This window comes from Ogataea polymorpha (genome assembly GCF_001664045.1).
Source record: "Ogataea polymorpha strain NCYC 495 leu1.1 chromosome Unknown OGAPOscaffold_1, whole genome shotgun sequence".
Taxonomy (NCBI): domain Eukaryota; kingdom Fungi; phylum Ascomycota; class Pichiomycetes; order Pichiales; family Pichiaceae; genus Ogataea; species Ogataea polymorpha.
In genome coordinates, this window is record NW_017264698.1 from 1,111,219 (window position 1) to 1,130,542 (window position 19,324).

Consider the following 19,324-nt stretch of genomic DNA (forward strand, 5'->3'; position numbering starts at 1 on the left):
CCACCGTCGACTGCCTTGTCGACCATTGCGTGTCTGCGTCGATTCTAAAAAAAGATATGTTTTTTGATCCATAAACAAAAAAAACAAACAGTCTCCAGTCAGAAGCCTATGGGTACAATCATGATTTGGTTATCATTCTTATCATACCTCCTTCTGGGGCCTGTGACAGGTCTTGACTTGGACACCACTTCACAGGATTCTGTTTGCGATGCAGCCACTTTAATCATCGATGGTATTATGGACTATTATGAAGGAATTCGCTATGGAGGAACCGTAGGTATGTTCCAGGCTCCTTATTATTGGTGGCTTGCCGGAGAAGTGTTTGGAGGTATGATCGACACATGGTATTTTTGTGAAAATGATACCTACGAGACGATCATCTACGACGCCTTATTAGCCCAAATTGGACATGATAAAGACTACATGCCTTCAAATCAGACTGCAACTGAAGGTAACGACGATCAAGCATTTTGGGGACTTGCGGCTCTCCAGGCTGCTGAGAGAAACTTCACCAACCCTTCGGGAGAATATGAGGACGTTTCTTGGATGGGGTTGGCTCAAGCAGTGTACAACACCATGTGGGCCAGATGGGATACCAGTAACTGTGGTGGAGGCTTGAGATGGCAAATCTTTACATGGAATACGGGTTATGACTACAAAAACTCTGTGTCCAATGCTGGTCTGTTCAACATTGCTGCTAGAATAGCCAGATACACTTCCAATGATTCTTATGCCGAGACAGCTGAAACTGTTTATAATTGGCTCAGAGATGTGAATTTCATCACCTTGGAAGGAGATGGCTACCAAGTGTTTGATGGCGCCAAAATTGGAACTGATAACTGTTCTACCCTGTCCAAATCCGAGTGGACCTATAACTACGGTCTGTTGATTGGTGGTTGTGCTTACATGTACAATTACACTGAGGATGAAAGCTGGTTGACTGAAGTGGGAAGATTTTACGAAGGAATATCGGCAATTTTCCTCAACAACTCGATCATTTATGAGCGTCAATGTCAAGAATCAGGAACTTGCAACAATGACCAAAGATCTTTCAAGTCAGTGTTCAGTCGCATGCTTGGAGCAACAGCCAAGTTGGTTCCCGATTACCATGACAAAATTATGGACATTATTACGGCTTCTGCCCAAGGAGCAGCCAGTTCCTGTAGCGGAGGAAGCGATGGGCACACATGTGGTATGAATTGGGCATACGGGGGATGGGATGGTTGGTACGGTCTTGGAGAACAAATTTCGGCCCTCGAAGTGATGCAAAATCTGCTTATAGATCAGCACGACGCCCCATATTCTTACTACGGCGGACAACGTACCAACGACACCAGCTCTACACGTGGAGGCGGGTCGTCTTCCATAGACGACGAGGCAGGTACCGATGCTGATGACGACTCTTTGAACGCAAACGCCATGAAAATCAATTCAAAGGATCGTGTGGGGGCCGGAATAATTACAGGAATTGTTTTGGCCATTGTGATTGCGCTCACTGTTTGGATGCTTGTGTGAAACTCAACACTTTCCCAATATCCATAAGGGAGGAAACAACATAAAACTTCTGATCGATTTGGCGCACCGTTTCTGTTTCACCAATAAGACCGGAAGTGTGGTCTCTGTCGATCAAGATAGAGCCCAGGCCAGCACCAAGTGCACAATTTACATCATTCTCCATGTCTTCGCCAACATGCCACGCTTCATCAAGGCTTATAAAATTTCTTCTTTGTACCTGTTCCAATATTAGTTTGAAAAATTCGCTGTCAGGCTTAGATATCTCTAGATCGTAACTCAGAAAAATATCCTGTGGTTTGAAAAAGTTGCCGAGCCCGAACTCGTCAATGATCAGTCGCAAAACTCTTCGATCTGCGTTAGAGGCAATACATGTTTGAACCTTTGAAGCCTTGACTGAGTTTAGGAAGGGCAGGACATCTTCAAATACATTGTAAGCGTCCCGTGTCTCAAAATGCTTGATTATGTCATCGACAAACTTGTAGTTGCCCCCATAAAGCGTAGACAAAACGTGACGCCAGAAAGTGTCTATCGGCATATGTGCCACTTTACCATAGTTGGGATATCTCCGCCATACGCTCTTAAAGGCGCTTTTAAACCTTTGTTCAAATTCCTCGGTGTTCAGAACTGCGCTGGCGCTGCTTGCGCCTGCGATACGATTGTAAACCACGGCAATTGGCTCTCGAGGGGTATACAAGGTATTGTACGCGTCCATTGTCAAAAAAGAGCATCGCTGAAGCTTGAACTTGGTGCCTTTATTCATTGCATCCTAATGTACAAATAATATAAACAATAATATTTTAGTAGCCTTTGCGCCTGCGTCTCTTTCTTGCGATACGATTTTTGAATTTCTGCTCACAGTCAGAACTGCAAAACCAGTGTTTGTCAGCTGGATCTGTATATAATCCGACACATTTGTAGTGAAACCACTCTATCGGGCAGGACGAGTTGTCGCACGCGATCATTTTACCCATACTCGGGCCACGGCATACGCAATACTGTTCTTGGGGCGGTGTTTCTGGGACTGGCAATGGCGTGGGTTCAACAGGCGACTCTGTTCCCAACTTGATAGAAATCCGAGTTTGTTTGTCATTTTTCTCAATCTTGTCTTTCCTTTCCTTCTTCTCTTTAATTGTCTTCCTGACCCTGCCATCTCCAGTGCTAACTAATTCTTGCTTCTGGGCCAATGGATCCTCATCCTCGGCATCAGAATCATCATGAGCGGTAGAGACAAAATTGCGTTTAAAGCGAGTAAAGTCCTCCCAGGTTCGCGTGTCCTGTTGTTTTCTCGAATCCTTGAGAAGGTCCATAAGATGTAGCTCGTTAGAAGATAACCTTTGATGGCGATCCAGAATCTGAGACAGTTGTTCGGCTTCGGCAACAAGTTCCCTAGAGTTGCGGACAAGCTGGCGTTTCAAGTTGGCGACTACGCGCAACGTCTCTACATTTGTGATCTTGCCTGGTCTTTGATCTCTCAAAAGTGAGTCCAGCTGATTTCGTATCTCCTCGTTCTTCAAACTCAAAGATTGAGTGACCCACAATGATCGCACTATATCACACGGTAAGTGGTCCAGAAAAGAAATAAATGCATTATTAGCGTTGACGACGGTGCTGACATTTATATCAGCAGTCATGGTCGCTTATGCTTCTTCCTGGCAAAAAAAAAAAAAAAATATACAAAATATGCCTCCTTACACCATGTGCTAAGGTAGCAGGTTTCAAATGTGAGCGAGATCGTTGCCTCCTGCCACTCACCTGCTCGTCACCTCGGCTTTGATAGGACAGAATTTTCACAATCAATGTTCAGAAGCCCCGTAGCAGTCTGTACTATACGCATATTTGTACCTCGTTTTTTCGATAATCTACGTATAGCAATCGACGCTGGTCAAGATAGTCAGTTTAGATAGATATACATAGGTTATAGACGATCAAGAACCAAAGCTCCTCAGAACGGACAATCTCATTAGTCTATAGTTTTGAATGCTGACGTTTATTTCTTTGGTGGATGGAAGGTGATCTTTCTGTGCTTGATTGGAGCCCACTTGAACTTCTTCACCCAGACAGACAGGAAGTAAAGGGAGGTGACAATGATTAATGCCTTGACACCAAGCCTCTTTCTCTCGTCGTGTTCAGGCTCAGCGGCCCAATTCAAGAATGTGGTAACATCCTTTGCCATCTGCGATGTGGTAGCTGGAGTGCCATCCTCGTACTCAACAAGGTCGTCGAACAGGACTCTACCCATGGCAATAGCACCACCTGGGAAGTATGGGTTGTAGTTGGAACCTGGAGGAAGCTGGACACCGGCTGGTGGCTCATCTGGGTAACCAGTCAACAACGAGAAAATGTAGTCACAACCACCGTGTCTGGCCTTGACAATCAGCGAGAGATCAGGAGGCAGAGCACCTTGATTGGCAGCTCTGGCAGCCTGTTCGTTGGCATAAGGACCTGGGATGTAGTCGGCAAGCTTACCTGGTCTCTTTCTTGGGTTACCTTGGTCATCTGGTTCATCGTCGTATTCGAACTCTTCAGCCATGGCTCTGGCTTCGCTCTGAGTGTGCGAAACACCAACAAGCGTTCTCCAAGCAACTCTGTCCAAGGAATGGCATGCTGCGCAAACCTCTCTGTAGACTTGGAAACCTCTTCTAATGGAGGCATGGTCAAATGTATCAAACATACCACCGTGGGACCATCCGTATTCTGGAGCGTGCAAACCGTGCTCGGCAGCAGTCATGGCCTGAGCAGTTTGGGAATCCTGGTAAAGAACATATCCAGAAGCGAGACCGACCGTAGCAATGACACCCTGCACTACTCTCTTGGTGTTGGAAGACACCTGAGTCTTTGCGGTAGAAAAGGCTCTGAGTCTCAATGGTCGCCGCAACGAAGATCCAAGTTGGGAATACATCTTAAAGCTCTATCAAGTGTCTGAAGACAAAAGATATTTTGCAAAAAAGTTTGAGGTTTCCGGCCAACCACCGCTCAGGAATTTTCTCACCACGGCCACTCTCGCACCAAGGCCAGTAAACAATTGTGCACCTACCAACTCGAAAAAATTTTAAGTAGCCAATAGAAGCCGGTATAAAAGTCAAGCTGTATGCGACCCGTTGACTTGGCAGCTGGTGCAAGGTTGCTTAACGGACCAGAAGGAAAATCTTGCAGTGCCCGCTCCCTCGCTTGTCTGGTGCAGGGATGCTACGCGTGTAACGCGAAATTTGGACATTGTATCTTTGTTATTCTCATGACAAATATCGAAGAGCAGGCGTACCTTGATCTGTGCCAGCGCATCATCAGCGAAGGAGAACACCGTCCAGATCGTACTGGTACCGGTACTTACTCTATTTTTGCCCCTCCGCAGCTGCGTTTCTCACTGAAAGACAACAAACTCCCTCTATTGACAACCAAAAAGGTGTTTTTCAAAGGTATCCTTCACGAACTTCTCTGGTTTATTGCTGGAGAGACAGATGCCAAGAAACTGACCGAGAAGGGCGTCAAAATATGGGAAGGAAATGGATCTAGAGAGTATCTTGACTCGCTCGGCCTGACACACAGGCGGGAAGGAGATCTCGGTCCAGTTTACGGCTTCCAATGGAGACACTTTGGGGCAGAATATGTCGACGCCGATACAGACTACACAGGCAAAGGTTACGATCAGCTGGCCAAAATCATTGATACTTTGAGAACCAACCCCTACGATAGAAGAATTATTTTGAGCGCATGGAATCCTCCGGCTTTCAAGGACATGGCTCTTCCACCATGCCATGTTTTCTGTCAGTTTTATGTTAGTTTCCCCAAAAACTCCAAACCGCAGCTTAGTTGCATCATGTACCAGCGGTCCTGTGACATGGGTCTCGGCGTTCCATTTAATATAGCCTCCTACGCGCTTCTGACTCATATGATCTCACATGTCGTGAATATGGAGCCAGGAGAGTTTATTCATACCATGGGCGACTCTCACGTGTATTGCGATCATGTCGATGCCCTCAAGGAACAGCTCAAGCGGACCCCACGTGCATTTCCAACACTGAATATCAATAGAAAAGTAACCTCCATCGATGATTTCAGATTTGAAGACTTTGAAGTGAAGGACTACGAACCATATGGTCCAATTAAGATGCATATGAGTGTGTAGCGCATTAATTAATCTCCTCTATACCTCTAGCTGTGCGACGGAAGCTCATGCTTTTTCTACGCTGGCGATTCAAGTTCTCTTGGTCGACATTAACAGTGGTCTCCATAAAATCGAAAACTGAATCTGCCGGGGTTTCCTCCCGATTCTGCGATTGAGCAAGCACATTCAAATCAACTTGCGACAAGGTTTCTCTTTGCGTTTTGCGGCTTCTTCTGACTCCTATAATGGTTGCACGCCGTGATTTGGCGTCTGAAGATTCTCCAATAATAGACTTCCGTCGCAGCTTGTGAACTGTGTGGTGAGGCGAAAAGGATTTACGCTTGTTTGCACGAGTGGGCATAGAGAGCGGGTCGACATTGTCTTGGTAAATTGTTGGGCGTTTTGGTTTCGGGAGATCTTCCGGAGATCGGCTCTGAATTTCGATGGCTTTCGTCTCTCTTCCTTTGGATTGGGGAGGGGTTGCTAGAAGCTCAGGAGAGACATTTGTGTCTGCAGGTGGACAATGTGTCAACTGTTCACGCACAACCTCTCCAACATCTGAAGGTCCAGATATATCGACCATCTCCTTATGGGCAGCGTTTCCGGTGTCAACAGCAGCTGGTGTGCAGAGATCATTAACAACTGGGCGCTCCGGCTCAGGAGTCGAGATCACGACAGGCGTTTGCGGGTCAATGGTTTCTGCTCGTATCGAAAGGCTTCTTCTCCGTCGTTTCCAACGTTCTGTGTTTTGCTGTTCTCGATTTCTGATTTCCTGTATCTTTGCCTCTTTTAGTTCTCTTAGTCGGCTTTCGGCTATAGTCTCACTAACTGATAGTTCGCGGCGCATGCGATTTATCTGTGAGAGTATACTCTCAAACTTCTCTATGACATCTATTTCCAGCGAGTCTAAACTTTTCCCATAATGATCCCTCATCTTGACCTCAGCATTTCGTAGAGAAAGATTTTCGCTCTGAGCAGATGCCAATTGGTCCTCCAACTTACTAATTCTTGCCATGAGCTCTGAATTCTTAGTGGCTAACACTTTATTCTGCTGAAGGAAGCGCCTTTTCACAAAATCCAGTTCAATGGAGTTCGTTGTGACTCCTGCAGTTGCTTGCGTTGTTGGCTTCGTATTCCCAGAAAGAACCCGGGATACGGCCGGATTATTAGCTAAACGAGCCATGTTAGCAAAACGGTTGGCGAGGTTTATTTTTTTATTTACATTTCACTGCAAGTCGATCGACCGCGTCGTGACTAACGTAACGCATAATGAACATTTTATGAAGTGACAAGAGCTAACTGGTCTATGCCCGTCTGGCTACGCAAACGCTTCAATTGTCTCGTGAAACACAAAACCATTCAACTATACACCTTTATTAGGCTGTAAAATCTAATTGACCTCGATCAGTCTACCTTCATATGGTTGCAGCTTGCCTGTGATGTTGTTTGCAATATTAGACAGGAGCAGCTTTCCTTGAGGGATTGGGTACTCGACTTCTCTATCAGTAAAATTCAAAACAACAGCCATCTTCTTTTGGCCTTTGTTGCTGGTCTTGGTGTAGTAGAAAATCTCCTGGTTATCGTAGTCTTGCACCTCGAAACGGCCAAAAATCAACGTCTCAGAATAATGCTTTCTGGTCTTGATGGCATTTCTGTAGAAGTTCAGCACAGAGTCAGGGTCTTCTTTTTGCGAAGCAACGTTGATGTCTTTGTAGTTGTCGTTGATTCTCATCCAAGGCTTACCACCGAAACCACCGTTTTCAGAGGAGTCCCACTGAACTGGAGTCCTTGCATTGTCTCTAGCTAGCAAATTGATGATCTTCAGCAGCTCGGCCTTCTCCTCATCAGAGTGCTCAGTCTCGTTGAATGCGTTCCAGTAGTTAATGGTGTTGATATCCAAATACTCTGAAATATCCCATTTCGGCGAGACATTAGTCATACCAATCTCTTGACCTTGGTACACAAACAGAGTGCCGGTCAAGGTTGTCTGCAACAGTGCCAGCATCTTTGCAGATCTGCTCCAAAACAGTTTGTTGGAGGTATTTCCGAACCTTGTGACACAGCGTGGTTGGTCGTGGTTCTCGATAAATACAGTGGACCATGCGTCATTCAGCTCGCCGGTCTCGTCATCAAAGATGAAGTTTGACTGGTTGATGATGGCATCTTTGAAGTCCGTCAACGTGAAGCCCTTGTATCTAAATCTGTCGCTCTTGTCGGATCCAACGTCAACAGTGTCGAACAGGAACATCATGTTCATCTCCTTTTCTTTTGCAGAAACGTACTTGAGAGCATCTGCCTTGGAGCAGTGACCCACTTCTCCGACAGTCATAGCATCATACCTGGAAGTCACTTTCTCGTACATTTCTTTGTGGAACTCGTGAATACGAGGGCCGGAGTTGATGAGTGGACCAGCAGGTTGGTATTTCTCACCTGGGAAGGTGACTGGCGCGTCCTCAAAAGTCTGGACTTTCGAATAGAGGCCGGCAGTGTCGATTCTGAAACCAGAAACACCCTTCTCGTACCAAAACTCAAGAGCAGATTTGTAAATGGCTTCACGAGTCTTTGGGTTCTCCCAGTTCAAGTCAGGCTGAGTCTCAGCAAACAGGCGAAGGTAGTATTGCTTAGTCTTTTCGTCATAAGACCATGCAGAACCAGAGAAAAAGGAAAGCCAGTTGTTGGCGTTGTCTTTCCAAATGTACCAGTCTCTTTTTGGGTTGTCTCTGCTGGATCTAGACTCCTTGAACCAAGCGTGCTCAGACGAGGTGTGGTTGATAACGAGGTCTAGAATCAATCTCATATCTCTCTTCTTGATCTCTGCAAGCAGTCTGTCCATGTCCTCCATAGTGCCAAATTGAGGATTGATGGCATTGTAGTCAGAGATATCGTATCCCATGTCGTCCAGTGGCGACGCATAGTGCGGAGACAGCCAGATCACATCAGTACCAAGGGATTTGATATGGTCTAGCTCGGAAGTAATTCCGTTCAGGTCTCCAATACCGTCTCCATTGGAGTCTTTGAAAGAAGCAGGCCAAACCTGGTAAACAACGGCGGATTTCCACCAAGGTTCTTGAGACTCGATAGTCATAAGGAATTAATATTGTCAAGAGGGATAAAAAAAAATATGGAGGCGGAAGGTCTTTATATGGCTTAAGCTTACTAAAGACATTCTCATCACTATAGCGAGCGCGACGCTTTGACACATCCCAACTTCGCGAGGATAAAATGAATATTTCCCTTTGCGTCATGGACTCCACCTCCTATGCACGTCCATAATAGTTACTTGATTGTTATCTGTACCCCAGACAGGATTCTGTTTCAGCGAGAATTAAATCACGGCCTAATTATTTCAGCGAGAATTGATTGTGGAATTTAATTCTCGCTGAAATTGCTGTCAACAATTGAGTCTGGGGTACATGAATAGAAGTGACGTAATTGACCCCCACGCTTGCCAGCCACTGCGGAGGCACCTGAACCACATGAGGGCCTGGATGGAAGCCAGAGCAATCAACGTCAAAGGGCTCTCAAGAAACCTGTGTAACCCAAGTTTTCCTTACGACGCTACAAAACTCCGATATTATATCTAGACTGCTACGGCAGAGTCTGTAGAACATACAAAGCTATCATGTCGCGTAATCTGCACAGTGCCTGTATCCTATTGCGATACTCCCGAAGATATCCCTATCCGCATACACGGAACTGTAGACAATTTTGCCGTGGATTGTCAATGTTTGTCCAACGCGCCAGAGCTCTTCTGCGGGGACCTCCATCCAAGTGGTCCCAAGCTGTTTTGGTCTGTGTTGAACTTTCTCTCCAAACCCCATCCCGAACCCCGGAAAACTGCCCGATAATTACTGCCCCGCAAATGCGGCGTGTCAGAATCTCTCAGCCTTGCGTCATAATTTAGATTTCGCATTTATTTCGCGGATTAATAGGCCGTGGGCGTGACTCGAACCTCATGCACAAAAACGAGGATGTGCCTGAGATAGAAGGTCACCAGACGACAGAGCTCACCATAGTAGTGCACAGCTTTATGGTCCTACACCAAGTCCACCTCCTCAACAACGCGGGGCTATAGGTGTTTGCAAATTTCTTCCATGCGTGGCTTGCAATAGTGCTTGCATGCTGCAACAATGCATATGGGGTAATCAAAACGAGCACTCGCGAGCATTCCATCAAAGGTGAGAAATATTATTCTAAGCTTTTTCTGGAAGCAAACATAGGCCGCGATCACGCACCAAAATTGAGCCGGATTAAGAATGGGCTTTCCCCCACTTCATATTTGTGTGGCATTAGGACTATATATAGTTGATACATTCTCGACACACTAGTGTCCATCATCATGCCTGAGTTCGTCGAAAACATCGAGAAGCCTGAAGAAGCTGAAGTCATTCCAGACATCACAAAGAAAATTAACACACTCTCTGACAGTGATGATGGAAGTGGTGCTTTCAACGATTACATCGCCAGATTCGTCGAGATTTCGACAAATGCCCAAAATAATGAGCACCAAGAAAAGCACATGTCGCTGAAGGAAGGTCTGAAAACTTTCCCAAAAGCTGCCTGCTGGTCGATTGTGCTTTCCACAGCCATCATCATGGAAGGATACGATACCACGCTCCTGAACAGTCTGTACTCAATGCAATCTTTCGCCAAAAAGTACGGCAAGTACTACCCAGAAATTGACCAGTACCAGGTCCCTGCCAAGTGGCAGACATCGCTTTCGATGTCGACTTATGTCGGTGAAATTGTCGGACTGTACATTGCAGGTCTTGTTGCCGAGAAATGGGGATACAGGCGTACGTTAATATCGTTCATGGCAGCCGTTGTGGGTTTAATCTTCATTCTTTTCTTTGCGGTCGACGTGCAGATGCTGCTTGCCGGCGAGCTGCTCTGTGGTATTGTCTGGGGTGCATTCCAGACCCTCACAGTGTCATACGCCTCGGAAGTGTGTCCAGTAGTTCTGAGAATCTACCTTACCACTTATGTCAATGCTTGCTGGGTTATCGGACAGTTGATTGCTGCTTGTTTGCTGAGAGGCACTATGACCCTGACCAGCGAGTGGTCATACAAGATTCCTTTCGCTGTCCAGTGGATCTGGCCTGTGCCAATCATGATTGGAATCTACCTGGCCCCGGAGTCGCCCTGGTGGCTGGTTAAAAAGAACCGAGACGCAGAAGCTAAGAAAAGTATCACAAGGCTTTTGAGTCCAAACACCGAGGTGCCAGATGTTGCTCCGCTAGCCGAGGCAATGCTGAATAAAATGCAACTAACCATCAAGGAAGAGTCTGCGCGCACGTCCAATGTCTCGTACTTTGACTGCTTCAAACACGGGAACTTCAGAAGAACAAGGATTGCCGCCATGATCTGGCTCATCCAGAATATCACTGGATCTGTCTTGATGGGCTATTCGACCTACTTTTACATCCAGGCAGGACTTGACAGCAGTATGTCTTTCACTTTCTCTATCATCCAATATGCACTCGGTCTTCTTGGAACACTTGCCTCGTGGCTCCTCTCGCAAAAATTGGGCCGTTTTGACATCTACTTCTTGGGTCTGAGCATAAACACGTGCATTCTGATAATTGTCGGAGGTTTGGGCTTTTCTTCGTCGACGAGTGCGTCTTGGGCAATTGGCTCGCTGCTCCTTGTCTTCACTTTTGTCTACGACTCGTCCATCGGTCCCATCACCTACTGCACGGTTGCAGAAATCCCTTCGTCGACGGTGCGTGCCAAGACCGTTGCCCTTGCAAGAAACTGGTACAATCTGTCTCAAATTCCGCTCTCCATTGTCACTCCGTACATGCTGAACCCGACTGCTTGGAACTGGAAAGCAAAAGCGGCCCTTTTATGGGCAGGCTTGTCTATTTGCTCACTGATCTACATCTGGTTTGAATTCCCAGAAACAAAAGGAAGAACTTATGCTGAACTGGACATCCTCTTCAAAAACGGTACCAGTGCCCGTAAATTTAGGTCCACTCAGGTGGAAACATTCAATCCTCAGGAAATGTTAAAAAAAATGAATAATGAGGATATTATACAGGTTGTTGATGGCGACCTGGACGCCGGTGCGGCCACTGCTAAAGTTTAAAAATGAAATGTATAGTTTCAGTTCTGCGATGTTATTACTTTACAATTGAATATGTTTCCTCGACTAATCTTTTGTAATGGCCGTAGATGTCTTTATTATTGCGTTTTAAGGGATCAAAATTATTTTATGTGCACCTTTTATTTTGCGGATCAATAAGATTTTGCGCGAGACTTCCCCACATGTTAAATGCAAATAATGTGCAATATTTTTAACTACATTTTCTCGAGACATTTTTATGCCTCTCGGTACACGTGCAAAACCCCAAACGCCTGGCCATAAATCCCATTCCAAAAGGCCGTATATCAGGCCTTGTGACGCGTGCGCGTTCAAACGAGTACGTTGCGACGCTGAGTTCAAATTGGATCGCAGATGCACCAACTGTTTAGTTAATGGAATTGAGTGTACAAACAACAGAGTAAAGCAGAGATCTGGACCCAGAAAAATACACAATAAAACCAAAGAGGCTATTAAAAGCCTGCTAGAAGGAAGTGGCGCGTTCAGCAATCTTCGATTAGCCACTACGACCCACAACTTAGGTGGTATAATCAATCCTGCCACCTGCGAGAAAAGCTCAATCTCGCTAAGTGAGATTCGACCGTACCTCACAATTTATAAATCCCGATATTATGCACTCTGGCCAGTCCTGTCTGCTGATGATTGTCTGAACATTCTCAACGAGAGCTCAGTTCACATAAACGATAGCACATTTTTCATACTCAATGCCAACAATGCGTCGTTGTACGCACTCTCATGCGCCTTGTGCGCTGTAATTGCAAGACACACCACCCTCTGGTCCCAGGAGGAATTTGATACAATGGCTCACTTAGGGCTCAAAAGCTGTCCCCCACCAGAAACTTACGTAAGGGAGGCAGAGCGAGCTATCTACATGTTTGAGCTTGACGGAATGCTCACGGAAGACCAGGTTTTAACTAACTTTTTTCTGCATATATATTTTTCATCCCTTGACGAGGACAACCTGCAGGAATTGGTCTATCTCAGACAGGCAATCAGCTGCGCGCAAATGCTTCACCTTCGAGATAACGAAGTTTTGGGAGAATCGCCAAAAGATACATCGCACAGATTTAAAAAGATCTACTACTTACTTCTCATCACAGAGAGGTATGTCTCGTTCAAAAAACAGCTACCGGTAATATTGGAGCCAACAATGCCACTTCCCAGTTTGGAAGACGATGAAGCCCCGGATCTGCTACCTGGATTCATCGAACTTGCGCAAGTATTCAGTGTTCCTGATTGCGCGTTCTTTAACAAGTACTCGCTCCGTGGCACGACAGCTGCATTTGATCCTTTCAGCGAGAACTTCGACCTAATGTTCAAAAACGAATGGATCCAGGACGTGCAAACGAAGCTCTCTAGGTCTGTCGTTCAAGTGCGCAACCAGTCTCAAAAGGTCAACATATTAATTTCTCGAACATGGTTGCAATCAATTGCCTGGTTAATGGCTAAGGATCGACTTCTTCTAACGCCTACAAGTGATCAATCCAATTTCTTTGATCCAAGATATCCGATTCATATCGCAAAAGACTTTCTGATACAGACTAAAGACTTGCCTTACGAGGCGTTTGAAACAAACGGTAGTGGTGTCATCGTGAAACTAAGCGAAGTCGCCAACGCCTTGCAAACCTTCATTCGATTGGCTCCAGGATCGCCCGAAACAGCTTTAGCGTTAGACGAGCTTGCATACATCCACGGTATCATCATGCAGCAGAACTCCAACAGTTCGCTCGAGCCTCTCATACACCCTATCACTGAAACTTTGGAATCTCGCAGGTTCAACTTCTATCGAAACGGCTGCGACGTTTCTTATCCAAAAATAGAGTCTGCAGACTATGAAGAGAACGAAAACGACCATACACCAGAAATCATTGCCTCCATGCCGGAGAACTTGACTCTGACACCTCTTTTGGGCGAGTTCGAATTTCCAAAGTGAACAAATACTGTCTCCTCTTCAACTAGCGACAAATTTCACCGGCATAATAGCATATCATCAAATAATTAGGATTGCTATTTTGTGTCAACTAAGGCGCACCAGGTGTGTAAAACGGCGAAGCATTAGGCCCTAGCTGTCCGAGAAAAAATGAAGCTGTACCCTTTGATGTAGTGGGCTCTTTGTGTGCTGTGAGAGGATAAAGTTGGCCGGATGACACTTTTTCCAAAGATGCAAATAGCGAGGAAGAAACATCCAGTCGGATACCAGATGTCTGTCTGTGTTGCAAATTCGCTCTTGATCCAGAAAAAGAATTGCTGAAAATAGCACTGTCCTGTCTCTTATTGCAGCGTACTAGTGAGCTTGAGCGTGTCAATGCAGGTTCATAATAAGCAAAATCAGAGGACAGCTCGTGACGTGTTTCTCGCAAGCCATTCTCTTTCCAAGACTCGAGGAGATTAGAGATTTTGGCGAACAGGGCTCGCGGCAAGTCCATTCCTGCTTTGTACTTCAACACCATGTCGAATACAGCCACCATGCGTTCGTAGGCCAGCTCGGTGGTTGCTGGGTCAACATAGCTTTTGATCACAATGTACAGAGAGTCTGCTATCTCCAGTAGTTTCATTGAGATATCGGGTCCGTTGCATCTAAATGCATGATCGGGGAGATTCTGTAGACTGCTGAGAAGCTCATTTGCAACTTTTAGAGGAAAGTCAATTTTGAAACATTCGTGTTCTACCGCGGTACTCTCATCAGAAACAATTAGAAAGTTCGCAGACGCAATTAGCCAGCCCAAAGACTGGAGCCAGGCTTTTGAGACAATGACATTCACTTTTTGAGCACTTGTTGCAATTTTATCCACATCAATTCTGATTTGGAGCTTCTGTTGGAGTTCAAGGAGCCAGAGCCGTTTCAACTCTGTGGATCCGTTCAAGGTAAAATCCTGAAACAAGTTGGTCTCTGGAATCTGGAACATGTTGTGGGTGCGCCCTGTCTCGAGCACTTTAGTATGAAGCTCAACATAGAATTGCTTATCTGTTGCACTGAAAATTGCACACAGAGTGGTGAACCCGTAGAGTGAATTTGAGGATTTTTCGAAATCTGCCTCAGGGAGTGGGATTGAAGGTTCAAGAAGAATAGGCAGATTAGTTTTAAAGCTGACAAACCTTTCAGTCACCACGAGCAGATAGTAGATTTTTTTCTGTCTATGAGCCTCAAAGGGTGACAAATGAAGCAGCGATTGGGGTTCGCGCATTTTCAAGACATCTGCAAAAGAAACAGCTTCACGGAGGTAAATAAGACCTTTGTGTTGTTGGCCAGGCGCAATAGCATAGTATTTATGTAGGAAGAAGAATGTCAGAAGGAGATCAATATTTGGTGTGCTTTTCAGTCTATACTCATAAACTATCCTTCTTGCCTCTTGAGCATATAAGCCAGCATTTTTGAGATCGCTCCTGGCTGGATTGCATGTCACAAAACTGTGATACTGTGCGATCGTAGCGCACAAGGCGCAACAAAGAGCATATTCTTGGGCGTTGTCCTGGGCGATGGTGATATGAAAGTCATCTAAAACAGTCGCCAGTTTGAATACCTGCTCCACATTCTTAAAGGAGTCTGAGCGTGTCAAAATTGAAACTGTACTCTGAATTGATACTACCGGCCAGATATCGTAATAATTCGAATGATATATCTCAAGGTATGGGATAATTTGTTTCAAAGAAAATGCGCACACATGAGCAGGTAGTGTAGACTGAGTGTAGATTTCGTGATTGGGATCTTCTGTGTTTTTGACTGTTCTGGTACTTTTCTTTGGACCGGACTTGTGCCTCACGCGGAGGTTGGTACATGGAACTTGATGAGTGAGACAGTTCGAGCAGATACCGCCCGTGCATATATCGATGTCGCATTTCACTCGGCGGATGGCACACGCGTCACAGGGTCTCGGCCGTTGTCGTTTTTTGGTGGTCGGCTGTGACATCTCGGTAATTAGATGAACCAGCTTGTATCCAAAATGTTGAGAAAGGGGAGTGTATGTTTTTACTGATATAGGTGAATGTCCAGAGATTTAGTAAATGGCACACCAATCTCCCACGAAGGACTAGCGTGCTACACTGATATTATACCAAACCACCGTTTGAGTAGTTCTGACCATGACAAAGGTCTTTTTTATATGTTTGGTGCCGTCGATCGACTGCATCGCGACTCGATAAAAAAACTCATTTCACGCGTTGTTATTATCGTACGAATATGGATCCCCTAAACGTGAAAGTGCAACAGAAACTTAAAGAGCTTGAAAGCCTCCAGCAGATAAGAGACTTGACGAAACACCTGAATGTTTCACTGGAAGAGTTTGCGGGCCAAATCGAACTTCTGGGTGAGGAAGCAGGATGCATCGAAACCGTGACACAAAACTGGATGAGAATCATCAGAGCAGTGAGCCTAGCCTCTAACTCTTTGTCTAACTACAAGGAAGAGGACTATGAAACGGATAGACCAATGACAGAACGCCTTGTGAGATGCAAGATAGACGAGAGCCAAAAAATCATCACCAAAAATTGACTTACTTCAATCTATCTAACCATTGTTCTAAATTGATCTTGTTGTTCAGTTCCGACAACAGATCGTTCTCCTTCAGCAAATCATCATGCAGGCCTTTATCAATCTCGAGATGATTGATATCGTCCGGATGTATCATCAAGTCCTGAACTTTAGAGGGTGGTTCTATTTTGAGCGTCGATAACCCGGTCATCATTTTGAAGTACTCATTAGTATGCACATCAGAACCGTTCAAGAGCCCATCCCAATCAGTTGTCAAAAACAACCTCTTCCATATCAAGGTTTCCAGGATTTCGTGATAGTGCGAATATCCACTCAGGTTACTAATCACTCGTGACGGATTGGAGGACTTGATGGCAGTCAACAATTTGAACAAGTTGGTGAAATTGTTGTGACTGAACTCATCAAACGTCACTAATGTCAGTAGCTGGACCATCTCAAACAATCCCAACTGTTGTTGCTTATCCATCTTTGCCACAATATCGCCGATCTGACTTTCAAAATGTGTAAACTTGTTATCAACCAAGTATCTTGAATCTTGTATAAATCCGTCTTTATTCTTTGAATCAATCAATCTCGCATAATTTGATTGAAGCTCAATCATTTGCAAGTTTATTTCTATCTCATCCAACAGATTGTCGTGGTCCTCATTCAGAGCTATCAGTGAAAGTTTGGCAATATTCAGCTCGAACTTTTTCTTTTCAATTTCCTCCGACTCTGCAGTGGAAACATATGCAATCAGCTTTTCTGCTGCCTTGAAATACTCATCGTTTTCCACGTCAAGTATCCAGGCAAATTTATAGTTGTAGATGCTTGAGTTTAAAAACATGCGCACGTAATCTGGATATTGAGGAATGTAGTTGAGGATCAACCGAATCTTCCTGGTTCTAGCATAGAATCCAAAAAGCACCTCTGCAAAACGGTATCCATACCTCTGGAAACATTCCTCAAATTTGAATGCAACAAGAGCATCCCCTTCTGAAGCTTGCTCTCTTTCGGAATCAAGGATTTCACATAAACTTTCTAGATCATTATTCTCCTCTGCAAGCTTTATTATTTTTTCTTGTTGTCCTAAAACAACAAATAATCTAACCCATCCTTCCCTATTTTTGGCCAAAAGTTCACCGTCCACTGTGATCTCGACATAATAAAGGAATAATGCTAGAGTTAAAACAATTTTGCTCACTCGTGTCTTCAGCTTGGTCTCTTCGGCAGCTTCCAAACTGTCAGCGTAAGTGATAGTGAGATTTCTCAAAATCTCATTCACGCTCGACAAAAACTCTCTTTCTCCTTGGAAGATATTGGAAGACCGCGTTTCGTTGATCTCAATTTCTAAGAAACCTTTGTTGAGTACATCGGCAAGCATTTCCCCGAAGAGCAACAAGTCTGCAGGACCTTGAAGATCCGTGGTTGCTACCAAAAGTCCTAGGAAACCGATTACGGATGGAGTTGAATCCTTGAAAAATTCATCCAGACTTTTGTACCGTGTATTTTTCCTGACTAGCTTTTCCGCAATCAGTTTCAACGGCTCACTATCGCTAAGCTTTTCGTAAAGTGCACTTGAAAGCTCAATTTCCTCAACATATTTCATAAGCTGAATCCATGTTACCTCTTGTAAATCAAAATTTTCGTTGCAGAAATGGCCTAGTTTCTTCAAACGATCGGCTCTTTTATGTAGATTCGCCTGCAAGTATGTCAAATCGTCTGGATCACTGAACTCGTTCGATGCTATTTCTTGTGCAATACCTATAACAGCACTTTCAATATCCTCGCTGCTGACAGCCAGTTTCAGGTTTGAAAGGTTGAAATCGAGTAAATTCAAGCTTCCGCTGTATTGTAATGCCTGCCTTATATGATTTTTCAAAAATTCAACACTGGCAAACTTGCCTCCCATTTTTTCAACTTTAATTTGGTAAATACCTTTCTCTGTCAAGAGTGTTATATGACCATGTTCGTCAGTGTCATGTCCATAAACTGTAATATCTTGGTTGAAGTTGATAAAATCTTCCCATCTATCATTTATGCCAGACTCAGTATCTGTCATGATGATTGATGACTCGGTTATTATACTTGCAATTTCATTTGTCACAGATAACTTTGGGAAACTATCTGTGGTATTGATGCTAGTGATTTCGTGAACATATATCACAGAAGGATTATTTTCAATCCTGACCATGGAGATTTGTAATCTTTTTCCAGTATTTCCTTGACAGGATGTGAGGACAACATAGTCATTGTTTCGCATAAGTTTGATATCTTTTATTTTGAGATTTTCGGAGTCCACTATTTGTTCAGCTAGGAGTGCTTTGAGGTTATATTGTGAGCAGATATTAATTGACCCATTCACCCAATCTGCAATGATCAGTTTTCCATCTTCCTCTTGTATGCACAATTGACGGGTGACTGTGTTCCTATTTTTGCAGTCAATAGCTATCACTTTATTTGCGTTTTCGTAGCTCGCAGCTGTATGCGAGGTCAGTCCAAGAAACATGTTCATCAATGACTTTGGCGCATAGACATCGTTAACAACAAATCTTGTTTTTCCAAGATGATCATTCACCGACAATGTTAGCACACGTCTATTGCTGGTAGCAATAACTAAGCCGACTCCAGCAAAATATTCAACAATCGTTACAATTTCACTCCCTGAAAGTTTGACGGTGGTTGTTTGCACTCCGTCAAAGATATCTAGAGATGGTGCCAGACTCAATGATTCTATGTATCTGATTTGCCCTGTAACAGAATCCACAATCACGACACTTGTATCATTATTAGTTGAGTTAGGGAAGAGTTTGACTTGGGGCAGAATGCCTTGCTCATTTTTCTCGTAGCTGAACTCAATGAATATAGGATGGATATCTCCTGATTTATAATTGTAGATTAGAATTCTCTCGCTAGTCACCAGAACAGCTTTCTCGGTTGCAGAATCGAGAGATCCATAGCAAATGGTTTCGTCAGTTTTAAGCTGGGGGAGTTCACAAGGGTATCTCGAGATAACAAATGAGTCTGTGCGCACAGTTTCTACCAGTCTCACTATCTGTGCTGACTGGTTGGAACTAGCCGGTGTCGAACTCCTTAATCTTTCGAGGTTGAAACTGAACATGAAGTAAGATTGATA

The 19,324-nt window shown here is 44.6% G+C and overlaps 10 protein-coding genes across 10 annotated transcripts; 4 read left to right on the forward strand and 6 right to left on the reverse strand.

Moving 5' to 3' along the window:
• The first annotated feature begins 90 nt into the window (after positions 1–90).
• Positions 91–2,182, forward strand: OGAPODRAFT_15358 (uncharacterized protein). The gene has a single exon (XM_018353682.1). The coding sequence runs from the start codon at positions 121–123 to the stop codon at positions 1,513–1,515; it is 1,395 nt and encodes a 464-aa protein (XP_018213384.1). The 5' UTR covers positions 91–120; the 3' UTR covers positions 1,516–2,182.
• On the reverse strand, positions 91–3,158 carry OGAPODRAFT_92170 (uncharacterized protein). Its single transcript, XM_018357113.1, has 3 exons — positions 2,538–3,158; positions 1,733–2,191; positions 91–1,698 (listed from the first exon to the last, which is right to left on the reverse strand). Exons 1-3 carry the CDS (start codon positions 3,144–3,146, stop codon positions 1,663–1,665), a joined length of 1,104 nt encoding a protein of 367 aa, XP_018213385.1. The 5' UTR covers positions 3,147–3,158; the 3' UTR covers positions 91–1,662.
• A 43-nt stretch (positions 3,159–3,201) lies between these two features.
• Positions 3,202–4,413, reverse strand: OGAPODRAFT_97108 (uncharacterized protein). The gene has a single exon (XM_018357929.1). The coding sequence runs from the start codon at positions 4,241–4,243 to the stop codon at positions 3,503–3,505; it is 741 nt and encodes a 246-aa protein (XP_018213386.1). The 5' UTR covers positions 4,244–4,413; the 3' UTR covers positions 3,202–3,502.
• Positions 4,414–4,747: 334 nt separating this feature from the next.
• OGAPODRAFT_92172 (uncharacterized protein) lies at positions 4,748–6,811 on the forward strand (the record flags this gene model as incomplete). Its single annotated transcript, XM_018357114.1, has 1 exon — positions 4,748–6,811. One exon carries the CDS (start codon positions 4,748–4,750, stop codon positions 5,636–5,638), a length of 891 nt encoding a protein of 296 aa, XP_018213387.1. The 3' UTR covers positions 5,639–6,811.
• On the reverse strand, positions 4,780–6,800 carry OGAPODRAFT_92173 (uncharacterized protein; the record flags this gene model as incomplete). The annotated part of the gene is made up of 2 exons (XM_018357115.1): positions 4,780–5,682; positions 5,727–6,800. 2 exons carry the CDS (start codon positions 6,798–6,800, stop codon positions 5,665–5,667), a joined length of 1,092 nt encoding a protein of 363 aa, XP_018213388.1. The 3' UTR covers positions 4,780–5,664.
• A 148-nt stretch (positions 6,812–6,959) lies between the features above and the next one.
• OGAPODRAFT_15360 (maltase) lies at positions 6,960–8,705 on the reverse strand (the record flags this gene model as incomplete). Its single annotated transcript, XM_018353683.1, has 1 exon — positions 6,960–8,705. One exon carries the CDS (start codon positions 8,700–8,702, stop codon positions 7,008–7,010), a length of 1,695 nt encoding a protein of 564 aa, XP_018213389.1. The 3' UTR covers positions 6,960–7,007.
• Positions 8,706–9,934: 1,229 nt separating this feature from the next.
• Positions 9,935–15,769, reverse strand: OGAPODRAFT_92177 (uncharacterized protein). Its single transcript, XM_018357116.1, has one exon. The coding sequence runs from the start codon at positions 15,626–15,628 to the stop codon at positions 13,742–13,744; it is 1,887 nt and encodes a 628-aa protein (XP_018213390.1). The 5' UTR covers positions 15,629–15,769; the 3' UTR covers positions 9,935–13,741.
• OGAPODRAFT_15361 (maltose permease) lies at positions 10,007–11,762 on the forward strand. The gene has a single exon (XM_018353684.1). The coding sequence runs from the start codon at positions 10,137–10,139 to the stop codon at positions 11,703–11,705; it is 1,569 nt and encodes a 522-aa protein (XP_018213391.1). The 5' UTR covers positions 10,007–10,136; the 3' UTR covers positions 11,706–11,762.
• OGAPODRAFT_15362 (uncharacterized protein) lies at positions 12,044–14,936 on the forward strand. The gene has a single exon (XM_018353685.1). The coding sequence runs from the start codon at positions 12,520–12,522 to the stop codon at positions 13,651–13,653; it is 1,134 nt and encodes a 377-aa protein (XP_018213392.1). The 5' UTR covers positions 12,044–12,519; the 3' UTR covers positions 13,654–14,936.
• A 137-nt stretch (positions 15,770–15,906) lies between the features above and the next one.
• On the reverse strand, positions 15,907–19,309 carry OGAPODRAFT_92178 (uncharacterized protein; the record flags this gene model as incomplete). Its single annotated transcript, XM_018357117.1, has 1 exon — positions 15,907–19,309. The coding sequence occupies one exon, from the start codon at positions 19,307–19,309 to the stop codon at positions 16,211–16,213; it is 3,099 nt and encodes a 1,032-aa protein (XP_018213393.1). The 3' UTR covers positions 15,907–16,210.
• Between the last annotated feature and the right edge of the window lie 15 nt (positions 19,310–19,324).

Excerpts from the sequence above, each read along its gene's own strand:
- OGAPODRAFT_15358 (XM_018353682.1), top strand. The coding sequence starts at position 121 with ATGATTTGGTTATCATTCTTATCATACCTCCTTCTGGGGCCTGTGACA.
- OGAPODRAFT_92170 (XM_018357113.1), bottom strand. The coding sequence starts at position 3,146 with ATGACTGCTGATATAAATGTCAGCACCGTCGTCAACGCTAATAATGCA. Across the intron at positions 2,192-2,537 it reads TTGAACCCACGCCATTGCCA|CCAATTGCCGTGGTTTACAA; the intron begins GTCCCAGAAACA and ends ACCCCTCGAGAG. Across the intron at positions 1,699-1,732 it reads TCAAACTAATATTGGAACAG|CGTGGCATGTTGGCGAAGAC; the intron begins GTACAAAGAAGA and ends GCCTTGATGAAG.
- OGAPODRAFT_97108 (XM_018357929.1), bottom strand. The coding sequence starts at position 4,243 with ATGACTGCTGCCGAGCACGGTTTGCACGCTCCAGAATACGGATGGTCC.
- OGAPODRAFT_15361 (XM_018353684.1), top strand. The coding sequence starts at position 10,137 with ATGTCGCTGAAGGAAGGTCTGAAAACTTTCCCAAAAGCTGCCTGCTGG.
- OGAPODRAFT_15362 (XM_018353685.1), top strand. The coding sequence starts at position 12,520 with ATGGCTCACTTAGGGCTCAAAAGCTGTCCCCCACCAGAAACTTACGTA.
- OGAPODRAFT_92177 (XM_018357116.1), bottom strand. The coding sequence starts at position 15,628 with ATGTCACAGCCGACCACCAAAAAACGACAACGGCCGAGACCCTGTGAC.